An 18,135-nucleotide genomic window follows, 5' to 3' on the forward strand; every position below is an offset into this window, starting at 1 on the left:
GACCATTGCCAATTTTCATGAATTTTATCTCCCATAAATGTAATATTTCTTTGATTAATTAGCACCACATTTAATATCATTTTATTTCAATTGTAAAGGTTTTGAAATATTAACTCTGTGACCATTTTACAAGAAAATAATCATCTTTCGAAATTATTTGACCATAAATATCATGTGACATGGTATAGCAAATGTTCCAAATATACAATATTCTCTAAAATATTTAGCTCTACTAATTTCATCATTAAATTGAATAGTTGTAATTTTTTCATGATATAAAATTAAAAATATAGCAATAGGAGCAGGTACTATATATAGACCTAATAAAACTGAATAATAGTATAATTAATAAAATATATATATAAAACTGAATAATAGTATAATTAATAAAATAATAACAGCATAAACAACACCATTTCCACAATCACCCATATAACAATTACCACAATTAGATGAACCACCACCAGTTCCACAACAATCAATACAACAATTACATTTATCACATAAATTATTACATGATGAACAACAATTATCACTTTTTCTAATACGTTTAGATGAATGTATTGATGGTGGTCTTATAATTCTATTATCAATTCTATTAGAAATATTATTATTATTATTATTTAATTGATTGGATTGTTTATCAAATATAGTAATATGTTCAATTTGATTTACAATTGAACACCATCTAAAAAAACCCATTGAAGCACAACATAAATATTTATCAATAGTATCTTGATTTTGTAATGTATATTCATAGTGTGTTGATGATTTTTGTTTAAATCTTGAAATTTTTTACTAATTATTTCAGTTTTAATCATTGGAGTAGCATTAGTAATATTGAAATGTTGATTAGTTTGATTATTAGTTTGAAATAATTGTTGTTGAATTGGATAAGATGATTGTTGTGTTATTATTGGTTGACCATCAATAGGTTGTAGATATGAAGATGGTGGATAGCTTCATTTGTATTAGAATTATTAATACAATTTATTAATTTAATATATTTAATTAAAAATTACTAAAATTAGACAATTATATTTTAAAGTACTTTTTTGAAAAAAAATGAAAGGTTTGCTCTCTACATTAAATCGTTCTGTTCTTCATTCCGTCAAAGGTTTTAAGAATGTACCAATCAGAGGTTCTTCATCATTGAAACATTTATTTACTACTCCGTCATCATCATTACATGTCTCATCATCATTAAATTTATTTATGATGAATAATAACCTAAAGCCTTGTAATTATACAACAAGTCTTATTGTTAATAATAATAATAATAATAATGAATCATCAACAAGTAAACCTTTAAATCAATTAGAACAATCCATGTTACAAGGAATTACTTCTATTATTCAAGCTAATAATGAATCTTTTTCATCAGGTGATTATATTACTATTCAAAAAAGATATGAACAGTATGTTATTTTAATTATTTTAATTATTAATATATTTAATATTATTATTATTCATCATCATAACAATATATAATAATAACAACATAACATCATCAAAATAATAATTCATAACAATCAACATCATTATAACATCATCATCATAAAAACATCAGAATATATAATCAATTAACAAAATCTAATCATCCAATTCAATCAGAATTAATTAAAGAGAATGTATTAAAATTAATTTCAATTAGTATTGAACATTTAAAATTGATTGAAAAAAAAGAAGAATTAATATTACCATTTTATAAATTAGAATGGAAGATTGCATGTGTATTACAAATAATTGGAGAATATGAACAAGCAGTTATTAAAATTACTAGTGCATTAAATTCAAAAGAAGGAATTGAAGAAATTCCACAAATGAAAATTATAAAAGCATCAATTTTAAATAGTATGGGATTAAATGATCAAGGATTTGAATTACATAATAAAGCTATACAAGAAATTGGACCTAAAGTAACATGGAAGAATGGATTAGAAGCATCTTTAGCATTTCATGAATTGGGTGAATATTATTTAAATAGAGGTGAAACTGGAAAGGCTGTTCAAAATTTTGAAAAATCACTTTCAATTAGTGAAGGTTTTTATGGATGGATGTCACCACAAACAACTAAAACTGCATTATTATTAAGTAGATTATATTTAGAAACTAATAAGGTTGATTTTTCTGTTATTTTAGGTGAAAAAGCTTTAATTGGTATTGAATTATTTTTAGATTTATATGAAGCACAATTAATTACAATTTCAGGTTCATATTTAGCAAGAGCATATGAAAGAAAAGGTTTTTATCCATTTCAACAATCAACCATTTCAAGAGTTTATAATATTTTAAGAAGAAAAAAGAATGAAACTGATACACAAACATATATGGAATGTGTTTTTAAATTAGAAAATATGATGGGTTCATGTAGATTCTTTCAAGGTCATTTAAAATTAGCTGATCAAACATTTACTAAATTAGATCAATTAGCTGAATCTGTAATGCCTGAATGGATTAAAAAAGATTCAGAAGAAGCTCAATTTGAATTAGCCTATATGAAATATTTTAAAGGTATTTCTAAAATTGGATTAAAAGAAAATTCACAAGGTATTTCTGAACTTGAACAAGCAAGAAAAATATTTTTAAATTTACAAAGACAAGATTGGGCATTACATTGTGATCAATATATTAATAAAAATTAATACATTTTTTATTATTAATTATTCTTTGTCTTTATTGAAAGAATTGGCATTTTGTTACACAGCTCCCAAAACAGAACTTTATTCTTTTTTAGAGTTAATACAATTTTTCTATCATTTCTAAAATGTTTTGTAAATTTTATGTTTATTGGATATTTAATATTATTTGATAATGAATAATACCTTTAAATATTTCAAACTCTATTCCATTTAAACTATTGATACTAATGACATCATAAAATTTAATACGAAATACTTTTTGTCTTTCTTTTTACATTTCTTTCATTCTTAATAGTAGTATATTAAGATTTCGTTTCATTTTTTAAACTCAACATATTGTGAATACAGTGTTATAATAATCATGTACTTGTTCTTTATACTAATTTATTTCAATATTTGTTTTGATTGGAGAAACACCAATACCTAGTTTTCAATAAATTAACTCTAAATCTTCCTATTTAATATTCTATACTACTGCTACTAATAGTATTTTGATGGTAGAATGTTATGTAAATATATTAGGTTATAACCTATTCTCATAGGGTACACTAATAAGCATTGTATCTTCTTCAATTCCTGATTTGAATAATTTTGAGAAGAAACCTCTCTTTTGATTATTACCACTGCCATTACCACTACTACCAATACCAATACCACCTATAGCACCATTACTATTCATCATCATTATGGAAGTTTGTTGTTGTTGATAGGGATAATCCATACTATTGGCTCTACTTCTACTACTACTATAATTACTTTGATTACTATTGGCTCTCTCTCTTTGAATTGCATTACTATTAGAACGACTATTTCTATTATTATTATTATTATTATTATGTGAATAAGGAGAGGAGGTAATAATATATTGTTGATCATTCAATAGACCACCACCACCACTATGTAATGGTGGAGACATGATTAATGAACTTGCTTCACTCTGTTCATCCAAATCAGATTCTATACCACCTCCAATACCACCATCAATACCACCACCAATAATACACCAACACCAATATTTCCATTATGATAATTATGATAATAATAATTATTGTGTGTACTCAAAGTTGAATCAGTGTAATGTGTTAAATCATTTTCATCTCTAACAATATCACGTATAATTTGATTAGATTTATGAAATATATAACACATTAAAAATGGTGTAAAATCTGATAGAGAATTAATAAATCCAATTACAATAATATAAGAATCATATAAAATTAAAAGTCCATTTCCATATAATGAAATATAAATTTCAGTAAATATTAATTGTGAAATTGATTGTAATAAATAAACCATTATACAAATAATCATTGAATAAAATAACCATTTGCTAGTTGATTCAATTCTATTCATTAATTTTGGACCATTTCTATAATTATATGAAGATTGTGATGATAAATTATATTCAATATTATTTTCATTCTCTTTATATCTACTATTATTATTATTATTGAATGTTGTTATTTGTTGTTGTTGTTGTTGTTGTTGTTGTGGTGGTACTGTTGTTGTTACTGCTGCTAATTGTGTGGTGGTGGTGGTGGTATTTTGTGTTATTATTTGTGTTATTATTTGTGTTGGTCTTCCATTAGTAGTGAATGAATTTCTTTTATAAATTTTTAAACCTTCAACAAATGATAAATTCCACATTGATTTTCTTTTCCAAATTGAGTAAAATAAAAACCAAATAATTAATGAAAATGATAAAAATGCATTTAAACAATGTTCAACTCTAACAATCCATGTAAACCATATTGTATTCATATTTGGTGAATATAAATCTGGATAACATTTAATAAATACTAAAATTGACATTGTAATTTCTAATCCAATCCATAAAATACTACACGTAATAAATATTAATAAATGTTTAAATTGTCTTTTTTGTATATTTGCACTTGCATATCCTCTTTGAAATGATTCTAATTCACTCCAAAAAAATGCCTTTTTTTTTAATATTATTTAATATTTAATATTATATTGTAATAATATTTAATATTTTTGTAATAATAATAAAACTTACAATTAAAAAATAAGTATTATGTAATAAAATACCACTCAATGTAAATGCAACTAGAAATATTTGAGAATGAGACCAATTATTTCCAATATCAAGAATATTTGTTGGTAATAATTCAAAACCAACAAGAAAATAAATTAAAAATCTAATTAAAAAATATGGAATTATTTGAATATAAAATAAATATTGTAATATTTGACTAGGTTGTGAATTTGGATATAAATTCTTTTCTCCATTTCTAAAATCTTTTAATCTTTTAAATTTTTTAATCCATTTTGAAATTTTATTAACAAGTAAATAAATTGAATAACAAAAAACTAGTGAAAATCCAAAAAAGTAAAATACAAAAAAACAAATAAATGTTGGATGTAGATAATTATTAGAAGGTGGTTGATCATTTGTTGTTGTATTATTATTAATATATCCGAATATTTGTTCTTGTACAAGTGATGATAATGATGATAATGATGATGGTGAAGATGATGGTGATGTATTAATAATATCCGCAGCATGATTCCTAGTATCAGTCCAATCATGATGATATGATGATGTAATGATTTTAGATAAAAGTGTACTACTCATTGTTGAATAGTGTTGAGAGGTGTCGATCATTTTTTGAAAAGTTATTATTGTTGTGCTGATGATGATTGTTTTATGATGCGCTCATTTAGATATTTTCCATTATATATATTTCTTTGGTTGGGTTTCTATTTGGGTTTATGCTTTTCCATACAGACTAGTAGTATTATCATTTCAAAAACATAATGTTGTGTAATAGCTAGCTCCTCAAATATTTTCTCACTCAGTTGATGTGTTTATATGATGAATAGTTTTATTTAAAAATCAGTTTCAATAAATAGAATGTCAAACATAGACCCTGACATATCAAGGTTCCATTCAGTAATATCAGAAAGAGGAGAATCCAGTTGAGAGTTTGAAGATATTGTTGATGATTGATCTGATAACCGTGAATTTAATTCAGGTTTTGGATCAATTCTGTTGTAATTATCAATAATAAACTCGTTACTATTCAATGGTGCCATGGTATCTGATTGATACAGTGAACCATGTATCACCACTGAATTAAAATTAATTGGTGATGATTCATTCAAATTGTAAGTGGAAATATCTTGTTGTTGAGCAGCAGCAGGTCTATTATTGAAACTAGTAATAGAGGATTCATTGGATATTGTTGGAGAGAAAGAGTTATTGGTTGGAGTGGAGGTAGAGGCAATGGTAGTGATAGCAGTGATGGCAGGGGAGGCAATGGTAGTGGTAGTGGCAGCAGTGGAGGTAGAGGCAGTGATAGTAGTAGTAGTTGGAGTAGTAGTATTAGAATTGGATGAATTGAAATTAACTACATTATTTAAAGAGGTAGGTGTAGAGCAAGAATTAGATCTCAAAGGAGTGGAAGGAGCATGAGGAACAATGTACAACACTTGTTTGTTTAAAGACAAGTCTAAAATTTGTAAACAATCAATGTGCGGACGAGAATGTCTTCGTTGTTTTTGTGATCCATTTGAAGGACATGAAGCACTTGAAGAAAGTGCTTTAGGTCTTCTTCGTTTTGTCACTCCATTGAAGAATTGTACTCTTCTATGGTTTGAATTCATGAATGATGATGATTTACTTGTTAGCTGGTTTCTAGAACAATTATTCATTAAACTTCTACAAGTATAACAATCATTATTCATATTTGTTGGTTGTTGTTGCACATAAAAATTGTATTTACCTGTTGTGAATCTGCAAAAGGTTTTTTCAAAGGGATTAGCGTGGCTTTTAGGGGCTATTTTCATTTGAGATATTTTTTTTTGAAGTTGTTTTTAGAAAGCCTAGTCGCTTGAATACGCTTTAAAAATGGCCACTAACACCATTTAATAATAATAAGGATACTGAATATTTTGAGAGTTTTACCAATTGTTATTGATAAATGATTTGGTGGAGTGTTGATTGTTTAGTAGTACAACATGTGTAAAAAGACAGGTCATTGAGTACGAATAATATCAAAATCTAATACTACTACTACAAGGTTACCAAGTATTGTAAAGTAATGATTTAAAAAGTGAAGGAATTCAACCAACCAGTAGGAATACAAGGCTTGTTGGTTGAAGAAAGAGCGCAAAACAACACTACAAAAGAATCTTCAGCAACATCTCGGCCGAGATGATGACAACTTCAAGTGGCTAGCAGTAGTCGTTGGCGCCAAATGGTTTTACAACAACGATTACAATTTTGGCGCCTAATAGATAGTAATGTTGTGGATTATAATGAAATTATCTCTTTGAAATTGTATAATGGCTCAATGCTTTTTTTGAATTTCAATTCCAGAATGGTTTTATCTACAAATGAACTCTAAATTGAATTTGGAACAGACTTTACAAAACACTCTACAATTTTCAAGATCCATTTCATAAACAGAGATGAAACCAAAAACTTCTAAAAGATTTATTTGGAAATTACTTGAAGTTTTTAAAAATTATTTTCAATAACTCTTGTAATATTTTCAATCTTATCTCCAACCTTGCTTTCAGTTTGTTCCAAATCTTTTACAAAATTTTTCTTTGGTTGATAAGTTGATTTAGTTTTTGTAAAGGAATACTTTAAATTATCAAATTTAGATAATTTCAAATCTAAGAAATCGTATGGTTTCAATTTTTCAAAATCATTGAACATTTGATCACATGATAATTTCCAATCTAATAATTCTTTCAAATAATCCATTCTAAATTGAGATTGTTTATCAAGTGAATATAAAACTTCACTTTCCTTCTTTTCAAGTAATTCTTTAATTTTCAAGAATTGACTTTGAATTTTTTGTTTAGTTTCTGTAGTTGAAATTTCAGTATTACCCAACTCATTTTCAAGTTGATTAACTGAAATTTTCTCTTCATTAATCCATTTATCAATATCAGATTTAAATTCAAATATTTCTTCTCTTTCAATTCCTTCAACATCTTCAATTAAATGAATTTTATGAGTATTGTGAAGTTTACTAACAGCACAAGCAGAACACATTAATTTCTTACAAGTTTTACAAAGTGAATTAATGGAAATATTATGAGTTGGACATTTATGAATTGCACTTTGTCTATTGTAATTATAATTTAAATAAATTATAATTAAATATATAATAATTAAATAATAATAATTAAATAAATATTAATAATAAATATAATTAAATAATAATAATAAATAAAAAACATACGATTCAGCACCACTAATTCTAACAATTCTAATAGCAATTTCAATTTCATTCTTTTTAGGAGTATTTAAAGATAAAGTTCTCTTAACTTCTTCATTTAAATGAAATTGATTAGTATCAATTTGTAAAGAAACATTTCCAATAAATTCATCTTTGGTAATTTTGTTTTCATCCATAACAGTGAATAAAAGTGTTACATTTGGAATATTCTTCAATACCATTCCAGAGACTGGAATTACAAATTCATTATTCCACTCTGGATTTGATGATTTTGAAATAACAAATGATTTCTTCTTTATATTGGCATCTAAATTAGTTTCAACTAGACAGTAGGCATCTTGTTTTGATGATAAATTAGCTCCAATTGTACGAACAATAATTAAATCTCCATCTAATAAACTCATGATGACTGTACTACAATAATAATAATAATAATAATAATATTCACAAGATAATGATCCTGGATAAAGTTAACTTTTTTTTTTAAATTTGTTCTCCTCCATTACAATCAAATGTGGTGAATTTATAATTGTTCACCATGTCATGTTGACAGGAGCGACCCAAAAAAACAAAATAATAATTGATTGGTTGACCATTTAAATAATAGAGGGTCATTTGATGTGAAATGGAATGTTCTTTAAAAACAAATGTTATTTCTTTTTTTATTAATTATTAGTATTAATATAAAGAGAAACAAAGAATGTAGTTAAATTTATACTAGTTGCCATACAAACAATACCAAGTATTACAATTAATGGAATTGGTAAAAGGAATAATTCTGAATTTTTGATAAAAGTTAATTTGAGATAACCTTTAAATGTAATGTACCAATAATATGAAAATGAAAAAATGTAAAGTAAATCTGAAAGTATTATTCCCATAAATCCATCCATGCTTAATAAAGGTAAAAATATAAATTGAGCAACATAGAGTAAAATAAATAATGGAAAGAATGAATTTGTATGAATATCAAAACTATATAACCATTCAATACTTTCATTATCACTTGTTGATAGAATTTTGTTTCCAATTAACCTAAAAATCAAATATTACATTAAAATATATTTAATCCATCATTATGATCCGAATTATAAAATTCATATTAAAATGTTCATATGTATATTTTGTAATATATTCATATGTTTTATAATATTAATAATAAATAATTGATAAATAATTGATAATATGATAACATACCAAGTAAATGTAGAAATTACAATTCCAAGAAATATAAAATCAAAAAGTAATAAATATCCAATCAGTGAAATATAATTCGATAATGAAAGCTTATGGAAAAAGATTGAATAAATTAATCCGACAATTAACATGAAGGCTGATAATATCATTACAAGGGAAGGATCATCTCTTGAGTATCTATCTTTAATATCTAAATGATCAGCATTTAATAATTAATATTATTAATCAGAAATCTTAACAAGACATACATTTTCTATTCTCAGCACTTTTATATACAAGATCAGGGGATATTATTAATTGTAACATTTGTCTGAAGGCTCCTTTAAAATCCAATTGTCTCCATTTAAACATTCTCACTATAAATTGAATAATTTGTTCTTGATCACCACCTGATTTACTAATTGATGATGATGATCCTGTTGCTGATGTTGATGAGAGTGAGGGAGATGGTCGTTGTTGCATCATTTTTATTACTTTTATTAGAGTAATTAATAATAATATCTACATCCCAACGAATAACAATGATGACATCATATCATACGTGGAAATGTAATATTATACTATTTGATTGTTTCTACTTTCAATGGTATACTAAATTTTCGAATTGGCCAATATTCAAACAAGCCTTCTTCCTCTATTCAATGATAGCACACTAGTAGTAGGCTTTAAGAAAAAGTTAGGCTTCCTTCACAAAAAAGCCTTCTCAAAAGATAAAATGCACATTCTTGTTGATGTTGTTTGAAAAAAGCCTTCTTCTGAATTTTCTCGGAACTAAAAAAATGGATAAAACAAAATCACAACAGCAGCAACAACAATATGTAAACCATCAACATGTTGAGGAGGATGATGAAAAATCGACGAGTTATGATTTGGTTGCGGAAACAAAGAAATGGTGTGATGAATTTGATATTAAACAAATAGGAACATTATTTGAAAATAAGAAGGCTACTATTGATGTTTCATCAATGCAAAATACTCAAATACTTGATGAATTATATGAACATTTTAATGAGAGATTACTTTCTAATCAAACATTAAACGCCATGCAATATAGTGTGCACGGATTGGTTCAATCATGTTTAAAAACAGTCAAAAAACCAATATTTACAGTATTACTTAAATTAGTGAATATTTTAACATCTAAACATAAGAAAGTTTTGGATTCAATGTTATCTTCTAATTCTACTAGTTTGAAGAATGTAAATTTCCTTAGATTTTTATTCATCTTTGAAAAGATTCTTGTTGATATATATTCAAATTCAAATTCATTGAATGATGAATCAATTCAATTAATTCAACAAATATCAACAAATTTCATTGCTACTCATCAAAATTTAGAATCTAATCAATCAAATGATTTGAAAAATATCATATTTTCAGCACTTTCTATGAATGAACTATTTTCATCACTATTTTCTTCAGGTGTTGATCAAAGTACTTTAATTTCAATGATTGATTCATTAAATAATATTGCTAATCATTTATTAACAAAGAAAGATTTAGTGAATTGGGCTAATTTAGTTTATATGAATATTACTTCAAGAGTTTTGGAAATTTCTTCACGTTCCTTATTACAATCTTCTATGAAAGTTATTTTTACTTGTAAAATTGCTTTTAAATTAATTACTTTAAAATTTAAATTTTTAAATATTATTGATAAAATTAATTCTACTACTACATCTATTAATAATATTAATAATAATAATACTATTAATAATAATACTATTAAATCTAATACTACTATTAATAATAATACTACTACTACAAGTCTAAATGATAACTCAATTATTGAAAAGTTAAAAGAACAAGTACAAATTATCAATCAATTAATATTTGAATTTCTCAAAAATACTAATGGAGGTATTTCAGATTATTTAGATAATCCAGATGTACAATGTTATGGATTAATTAATGCTAGAAATGTTTCATTTAAAGCAGGATTTTTAAATGAATGTGTTGGAAGTAATACATTCTATTTCTTTAAAGAATTTGTTTCTATTTTAAGACAAGAACCAAAAAGTTTATTCAATTCTATTGAAAATATTTACAAATCATTTGAACATGAAATTAATACTTTCCAACATTTAACAGAATCTGTTTCATTATATATTAAAATTAAACAATCATTCATATTTAGTTTAATGTGGTTAACATATTTAGAATATCAAAAGGAAAATATTAATAGAAGTGATTTTTTAAATTTAATAATTTCATATTTTAAAATTATTCAAAAATTTGATATTTACAAAATGGCATCAGAAAATTCAGTTTCTTACAAATTTTTATTTGAATTTGTAAATAGAATTTTTAGAAATATTTTAATATTTGAAATTGATAATTCTCCAAAAGAAGAAATTTATTCCATAATTGAATGTTTAAAGTTAATAGTAACAACAGATTATCGTATTCTTGATGGTTTTTATAGTTATATTTGGAAGATTGTTTTCCAAATTGATTCAAATGATGTTGAAAAATTAAATTTGAGTCAATTCATTGGTGAAATGTTAGACATTTTTGTACATTTTGCTAAAGGAAAGAGTGCTTTTGATGACATGTTTAATGCTATTGATATGTTATCTTTATCATTATCATCCACTAAGTATACTAGTACTACTAGTACTACTAGTACTACTACTGCTAATACTGGTGGTAAACAATTTAAAAAGAATAGTAACAATACATCCATTAATAATAATAATACTAATAATAATAACATGATTCTGAATAATTCAATAATTCAATTAGAATCATTCAGAAATAGTATTAAGAATTTGATTCAAAATATTGCACCAACAGATATTATAATTTATTTTAAATATTTAATTGATACAATTTCACAACGTTTAAATAATAACAATAATAATCATAATAATAATCATAATAATAATAATAACAAGTTGAAAAGTATGATAACACTTTTATTATTTCCATTGACTTCATTTGGATTTTTTGTTCAATTAAATGAATCAAATTATGAAGAAATGCAAAAACTTGCAAAACAAACATGTTCAGAAATTGTTAAAAAGTTAATGAATGAAATGTCAAATGAATCAAGTGTAATTCAACTCTATTATTCAATGAGTAATATTATTCATAGATCTGAAGAATTTTCATCAGATGTATTTTCAATGAAAGAAATTGTTAATGATAAAGATTTTATTGTTAATTTTCATGATGGTACTGGTTTAACAATGGATGAATTTACTAATAATCAATCATTTATACAAGTATTTAAAGAATTATCATTTATGAATAAGGGTATTTACTGTTATATAATTTTTAGAAGATTAATGATAATTAATCAACAAGTTAATATTAGAAGACACAATTTAACAACTTCAAATCAAAATTTATATTCATATGAAACTCATGAAAGTAGAAGAGAACAAAAATTATTAACAAGAAATTTTCAAACTTATTTTAATTTTATTCAAGAAGAATTATCAATTTTATCTAACATTCATCAATTTGAAGAATTTACACTTGAAGAAATTGAAGAATTTGATTGGGGAGGTATTATTGAATCTATTAATAGTGAAAAAAAGTACATTTCAATGTTATGGTATTTAACTGCTACTAATTTTATTTATATTATTCCATATTGTGATGAAGAAGAATTATTAAAATTATGTAATTTTATTCTAACACAATCTATTAATGGTATGAGATTGAATAGATCAATGTTATTACCATTCTCACTTGAAAGAGTTACATTAGATTTATGGAATGATGATTTATTATTTGAACAAGAAAAAATTCAATCTTCATTTGAATCTTTCTTATTTAATTCAATTTTAAATTCTATTCAATTAATATCAAATGATATGTTTTCAAATGAAAAGAAATGGATTGAAAAAATTGAAAAATTTACATCAAGTATTTCATCTTGTAAAATTGAAAAGAAAGTTTCATCCATTTTTGAATATATTGAATCTAAAGTATTTAAAGTAAAGGATAATAAGGAAATTGATGAAAATTTATGTTCAATTTTTAAATCAGATTTTAAATTAACAAATATTAATCCTCAACAAGGAAATTTATATTTAAATCCATATATTAATTTAATTTTATCATTCCCACCAAAATACTTTTCACACTCATTTACATTATCAGTTTTATCATTATTAATGATTTATGATGCTTTTATTTGTTTAGATATTTTCAATAATAATAATACCAATACTACTACTCAATATAATAGTGATACAAGTAATTATCCATTATTTGGATCGAATAGAGTTAAATTTATTGAATCTTGTAGAAAAGTTCAATTATTATTATTACGTAATTTACCAGAAGAAAATATTAGAAATTTATCTCAATCTTTTATTTATAGATTTTATATTCGTACAGTTTATTCTTTAAATTCTAAATTTACTCTTAAAAATATGAATGAAATTGTAAAGAATATTGAAAATTATACATGTGATATCATGTCCATTCTTTTCAATATGGGATTAGATAAGGAAATGAGTGAAGATAAAGAATGTTTAATCATTTCATTATTATTAAATAATAATAATAATAATAATAATAATAATAATAATAATAATAATACTACAAATAATACTACAACAATAGATAATGTAGCACAAGTAAGATTTTCCAATTGTTTATTAGGAAGTATTTATTCATTTATTAAGAAATCTATTATTGAAGAGGAAGGATCTTCTATTCAAAATAGAAATTTCCAAATTGAATCCAATATTTATTCATTATTATTTACAAATGGAATGTATGGAAAGAAAAAGAATTTTTATTTTGCATTTACTGATAGAGTTAAATCCATTAAGAATGATCCTCATGTTTATCAAAGTCTTGTAATTTCATCACAAATTTTACTTTTAATTTCAACAAGTAAATCTAAATTACCATCATCTATTGATCATAATACTATTAATGAATTATATAATGTAATGTGTGAAAAGGAAGTAACATTTAATGTTTTGAAAGATTTAATTGAATTAGTAACAATGTTTGGTCCAAATTCTCTAGATGAAGTAAATCCACTTCCTATTCCTCCAAGTAAATTATTTAGAAAAGTTGTTAAATCAATTCAAGATGTTAAAGAAGAAAAATTATTAACTTTAATGGTTACAACATTGAGTGGTTCACATAAGATTTTCCTAATTAATATGATTATTGATCAATTGAAAGAATTTAATCAACATCTTGCAATGCCAAATATTTCTGTACAAAATGCTTCAATTCATGTTGATCAAGTTCAAGAAAATGTAAAGAAATTAATAGATATCATTTCAACTGTTCACATGTGCTTGATTTCAATTGACAAGTCAGAATTGAACTTTTATTTATGTTCTGTTATTGAAGCTATCAAATTGAGTACTAGATCTTATCTTTTTAACACAATTCCAATTTCAAATATTTCTTCAATTAGTTCTGATTATTGGAAGATTAATTCTTCAGTTCAAACTTTAATTATGAGATTGTTAAAGTTTATTAATTATATTTCATTAGAAATCAAATCACCACATGTTTATACAACCAAAACAACAATGGATTTATTCCTTTCTTTAATTTCAGATATTGCTGTTTCTACAAGTATATTCACATATTCTTCAATGGATGTAGCCAGTAGAGGAAAGAATATTATCATGTTATCTAAATTATCAGCTGAAGAATTGTTAACCATGAGATTGGATCCAAATATTATTATAACACTTTCTGAAATTTTGGGATATATTGTTCAACATTCAATTTTAAAGGTTACAAAGGTTTCTATTGTTCAATCAACTCTTAATTCCTTAATTAATATGCTTTTTGAGAGGGTAATCATTTTTGAGTCAATTCTCGAAACAAAGGAAGTTGATAATATGAATACTTGTGTGAGATGTACTGAATCAATCGGATCAGTTTATAATACTGTTGCAAAGATTTCTAGTTGGGATGAATTTAAGGCACATATTGTATTTGAATTTATTTCAACTTATGCTGCTGTTAGTGATATGGTAAGAATGGATGATAATACAATGGATGAAAGACTTTACATTTCCAAATTACTTGGTACTAATAAGAAGAAGATTCTTGATACCTTTGTCAAGAGTGGAATTCATACCCTTATTCATATTCCAATTGTTAATTCAAAGATTACAAGTTGGATGCAAGATTCTACAAGCTATCAATCCTTACAAAATCTCTTCTCACAAATTTTACAATATAACAGTAATGATCTCGGATTCTAATAAATTATTTACTTATATCATAACCTGAAAGAGAAAAGAGGAACAAATTAGACATGTCATCACCAGAACATATTGTTAAATCATCTGGTGAAATTGATACGGCTGAGACTGGGAATTTCTTCTCCTCAAATGAAGTAACAAATGGATTACCACTTGAGATTGAATAAACTTGTGTAGCATAATTATCTCCACAAGTTACCAACAGAGAAGTACCTGGTTGATTAGACCAACAACTACGTGTTGCACCTTGTTTTTGGATAAATTCTAAACTATGTCTGAAAGTAAAGAGTACTTGATTCATTCTCTGGTCTACAACTCTTACTAAACCATCATAACCTCCAGTAGCCATGTAGGTGTCATCAGCTGACCAATTTACAAATGAAACTCTATTGTGAAGTCTAGTGTTATGAATATCACCAATCAAGTTCTTTTCCTTTGTATCATAAACATGCACAGTACCATTTTCTCCACCAATGGCAATCTTCTTTCCACAGTGTGATAGAGAAAAAGCTTCTGTTCCATTATTCTTGGTTCTTATTTTGTCCAACAATTGATAAGTATTCACATCATATAAAAATATTTCTCCATGTTTCTTATCAGAAGATAGAATACTCATTGCATAAAATACATTATCTTTTCCAAATTCCATTCCAGATATTTCAGTTTTTACCTTTTCTCTTGCCATAAGGTCAATTATCATGGATCCACTTCTAATATCCCAAAACTTTACACTCTTGTCCTTCTCTGAGCATGAAGCGATAACATGTGAATCATCTGGATGGATAGCCAGTAAGCTGACTTCATTATCGTGACCTTCTGAGTTTTCTGATTTTTTAATAGTCTTCAATAGAGTGCCATCAGAACCAAAAACTCTAATGGCTTTATCAAACGACGAGGTGACTACCTTTCCATCTTGGGTAAACTTGACATCTGTTACTGTATCTAAATGTCCTTGAAGCTTCACTCTCTTTCCTTCCTTCAAATCAAACAGGTAAGCGTTTGGCTCTGAATTGGTTGAAATTGCAGCCATTCTTTCACTTGATTTATCAAAGGCAATTTCTACAATGGAACCAGAAAAGTCTGAAAAGGAGCTTTTTGTGACGTTTGGACTTTGCCAACATTGTCTATATGTAGTATTCAAATTAAATCTATCAGAATCTGGTAAATCATTGTAAATTTTCTTAATATTGACATGCTTATTTAAAGTGAGATCGCTAGTCTTGATTTCTCTTGAAGCCATCAACTCATTAATTGTCTTGGAACAAACAAGTGGTATTGGTTTTTCGTAGAAGGTAAATGCCTCTCCGTGTTGACCTTCTCCATTTGAAATATCATCCCAATAATTTTTAATATCTTCACTAATTCTATTATCAAATAAGATAGCAATCTTCTTATTATTCCACTTGTTATGTTTGAGATATTTGATAATTTTAGCCTCTGCAGGTGTAAAAGGACAATGTATCAGATCACCATGAAGTAATCCTAGTTCTTTCAAATCTTCTGCCTCCATTTTGAGTAAATTTTCACATTTACGTCTCTTTAAATATGGCTTATAGTAAGAAGTAAATGGAATATCTTCTCCCTCGTTGTTTTTTCTTAAAAATAAATTAAATTGATAATCCTTTTCGAATAGAGATAAGTCATCCTTAACTACATGTCTAAGGAGACGTTGAATACGAATTTCTGGCAGAGTTGCATCAATCCTAGCTATTTGTAGAGCACTCAACTCAGCATCTGAGTCTAATAAATAATCTTTTTGTGATGGGGTTGCTTTTTTTGGGCAGTAGAGACTTTGGGCAGGAAGGAAAGGTATTCCTTGATAACAAATATTATCTGAATTTCTATAAAAAGTTTGGACATTTTGGAGGGAGGAATTCTTTGCCATTTCACATGGATATAATAAATGTTTGAATGATAATTGTTCTTGAATATCTTCTGATGGATAGTAATGGAAGTTTGGTGGAGCTAAATGTTTTCCTCTATTATGTTTGAATAAATGATCCAAAAGTTCAGCAGAGTTTTCTACAGCTTCACTTTCATCATATAAATTGGTTTCTTCTTTAGGGGTTTCAGTTGTTGGGGAAGGAGATGATGGAGATGGTGGAGTGGATGGTTTTTCTTCAACTTTCTGTTTTTTTCTACTTTTTTGAGATTTCTCTTGTGTTGACTTGATTTCTTTTTTCGATTCAATTGTCGATTCTTTTAACAGTGGAGAAGAAGAGGTCGATGATTTAGAATTGTCAGTTTTAGTTTTCTTCTTGATCGTCACTTTGGGTTTCTGTTCATTTGTTTCAATTGTTTTGTTTGAATTTTCATCACATGCCGGTTTGTAATGATCATCACTTGTCTTTAAATTAACATCACCACTTGTAGTAGTATATCATTCAAATCCTCAAACATAAAATCATCACCTCCTAAGCCACCTCCAAAATCAAAATCATCGTCTATCATAAAATCATCAATTGTTATCTGCCTAGAATTTTCAATAGTCCCAGATGATGAACTAGTACTACTAGCACCTATTGTTGTCGCACGAGTAGTCTTTGCTGATGAAGATTGTAATTCAGCCTTTTTTGCTGATGATGTTAATTACCATGAGTCATTACAAATCCGTCATGTAGAGATGTACATTCAAACAATCCACCATTAAATATTCATTCCGATAGGATAAACTTACCCTCTTGTATCATCCTAGTTATATTTCTACGATTTTCTGCAAGTTTAGACAAGGTTTCTGTTGCTGGTTGCATAGCAAAAAATACATTCACCTTGTTAGCATAGTAATCAATCTTTTCAACAAGAGCTTCCTCATCGTCAATCATCTGATTATTCAGTGAGATTCGTTTTTATTTGACTTTTGCATTTTTTTTAATT

At 25.9% G+C, this 18,135-nt stretch overlaps 6 protein-coding genes across 6 annotated transcripts; 2 read left to right on the forward strand and 4 right to left on the reverse strand.

Annotated features, from left to right (window-relative positions):
- Positions 1-1,065: 1,065 nt before the first annotated feature.
- Positions 1,066-2,645, forward strand: NAEGRDRAFT_71024 (uncharacterized protein; the record flags this gene model as incomplete). Its single annotated transcript, XM_002673687.1, has 2 exons — positions 1,066-1,418; positions 1,655-2,645. The coding sequence occupies 2 exons, from the start codon at positions 1,066-1,068 to the stop codon at positions 2,643-2,645; spliced, it is 1,344 nt and encodes a 447-aa protein (XP_002673733.1).
- Positions 2,646-3,165: 520 nt separating this feature from the next.
- Positions 3,166-3,558, reverse strand: NAEGRDRAFT_71025 (uncharacterized protein; the record flags this gene model as incomplete). Its single annotated transcript, XM_002673741.1, has 1 exon — positions 3,166-3,558. One exon carries the CDS (start codon positions 3,556-3,558, stop codon positions 3,166-3,168), a length of 393 nt encoding a protein of 130 aa, XP_002673787.1.
- Positions 3,559-5,476: 1,918 nt separating this feature from the next.
- On the reverse strand, positions 5,477-6,460 carry NAEGRDRAFT_80797 (uncharacterized protein). Its single transcript, XM_002673742.1, has 2 exons — positions 6,392-6,460; positions 5,477-6,327 (listed from the first exon to the last, which is right to left on the reverse strand). Exon 2 carries the CDS (start codon positions 6,318-6,320, stop codon positions 5,496-5,498), a length of 825 nt encoding a protein of 274 aa, XP_002673788.1. The 5' UTR covers positions 6,321-6,327; positions 6,392-6,460; the 3' UTR covers positions 5,477-5,495.
- A 621-nt stretch (positions 6,461-7,081) lies between these two features.
- On the reverse strand, positions 7,082-8,331 carry NAEGRDRAFT_80798 (C2 and zinc finger domain-containing protein). The gene is made up of 2 exons (XM_002673743.1): positions 7,865-8,331; positions 7,082-7,747 (listed from the first exon to the last, which is right to left on the reverse strand). The coding sequence occupies exons 1-2, from the start codon at positions 8,263-8,265 to the stop codon at positions 7,129-7,131; spliced, it is 1,020 nt and encodes a 339-aa protein (XP_002673789.1). The 5' UTR covers positions 8,266-8,331; the 3' UTR covers positions 7,082-7,128.
- Positions 8,332-9,837: 1,506 nt separating this feature from the next.
- Positions 9,838-14,596, forward strand: NAEGRDRAFT_71028 (uncharacterized protein; the record flags this gene model as incomplete). The annotated part of the gene is made up of 2 exons (XM_002673688.1): positions 9,838-14,484; positions 14,537-14,596. The coding sequence occupies 2 exons, from the start codon at positions 9,838-9,840 to the stop codon at positions 14,594-14,596; spliced, it is 4,707 nt and encodes a 1,568-aa protein (XP_002673734.1).
- NAEGRDRAFT_58880 (uncharacterized protein) lies at positions 14,549-18,119 on the reverse strand. The gene is made up of 3 exons (XM_002673744.1): positions 17,939-18,119; positions 17,626-17,837; positions 14,549-17,539 (listed from the first exon to the last, which is right to left on the reverse strand). The coding sequence occupies exons 1-3, from the start codon at positions 18,081-18,083 to the stop codon at positions 15,266-15,268; spliced, it is 2,631 nt and encodes an 876-aa protein (XP_002673790.1). The 5' UTR covers positions 18,084-18,119; the 3' UTR covers positions 14,549-15,265.
- Positions 18,120-18,135: the final 16 nt, after the last annotated feature.

This window comes from Naegleria gruberi (genome assembly GCF_000004985.1).
Source record: "Naegleria gruberi genomic scaffold NAEGRscaffold_44, whole genome shotgun sequence".
Classification (NCBI taxonomy): domain Eukaryota; phylum Heterolobosea; class Eutetramitea; order Acrasida; family Naegleriidae; genus Naegleria; species Naegleria gruberi.

What these genes read in the sequence shown, in the direction of transcription:
- NAEGRDRAFT_80798 (XM_002673743.1), bottom strand. Translation starts at nt 8,265, where the DNA reads ATGAGTTTATTAGATGGAGATTTAATTATTGTTCGTACAATTGGAGCT. An exon ending in AGAATTAGTGGTGCTGAATC is followed by an intron (nt 7,748 to 7,864) that starts GTATGTTTTTTA and finishes TAATTACAATAG; the next exon opens with ACAAAGTGCAATTCATAAAT.
- NAEGRDRAFT_58880 (XM_002673744.1), bottom strand. Translation starts at nt 18,083, where the DNA reads ATGATTGACGATGAGGAAGCTCTTGTTGAAAAGATTGATTACTATGCT. An exon ending in AACTAGGATGATACAAGAGG is followed by an intron (nt 17,838 to 17,938) that starts GTAAGTTTATCC and finishes TAACATCATCAG; the next exon opens with CAAAAAAGGCTGAATTACAA. An exon ending in ATGATATACTACTACAAGTG is followed by an intron (nt 17,540 to 17,625) that starts GTGATGTTAATT and finishes ACAAATGAACAG; the next exon opens with AAACCCAAAGTGACGATCAA.
- NAEGRDRAFT_80797 (XM_002673742.1), bottom strand. Translation starts at nt 6,320, where the DNA reads ATGAATAATTGTTCTAGAAACCAGCTAACAAGTAAATCATCATCATTC.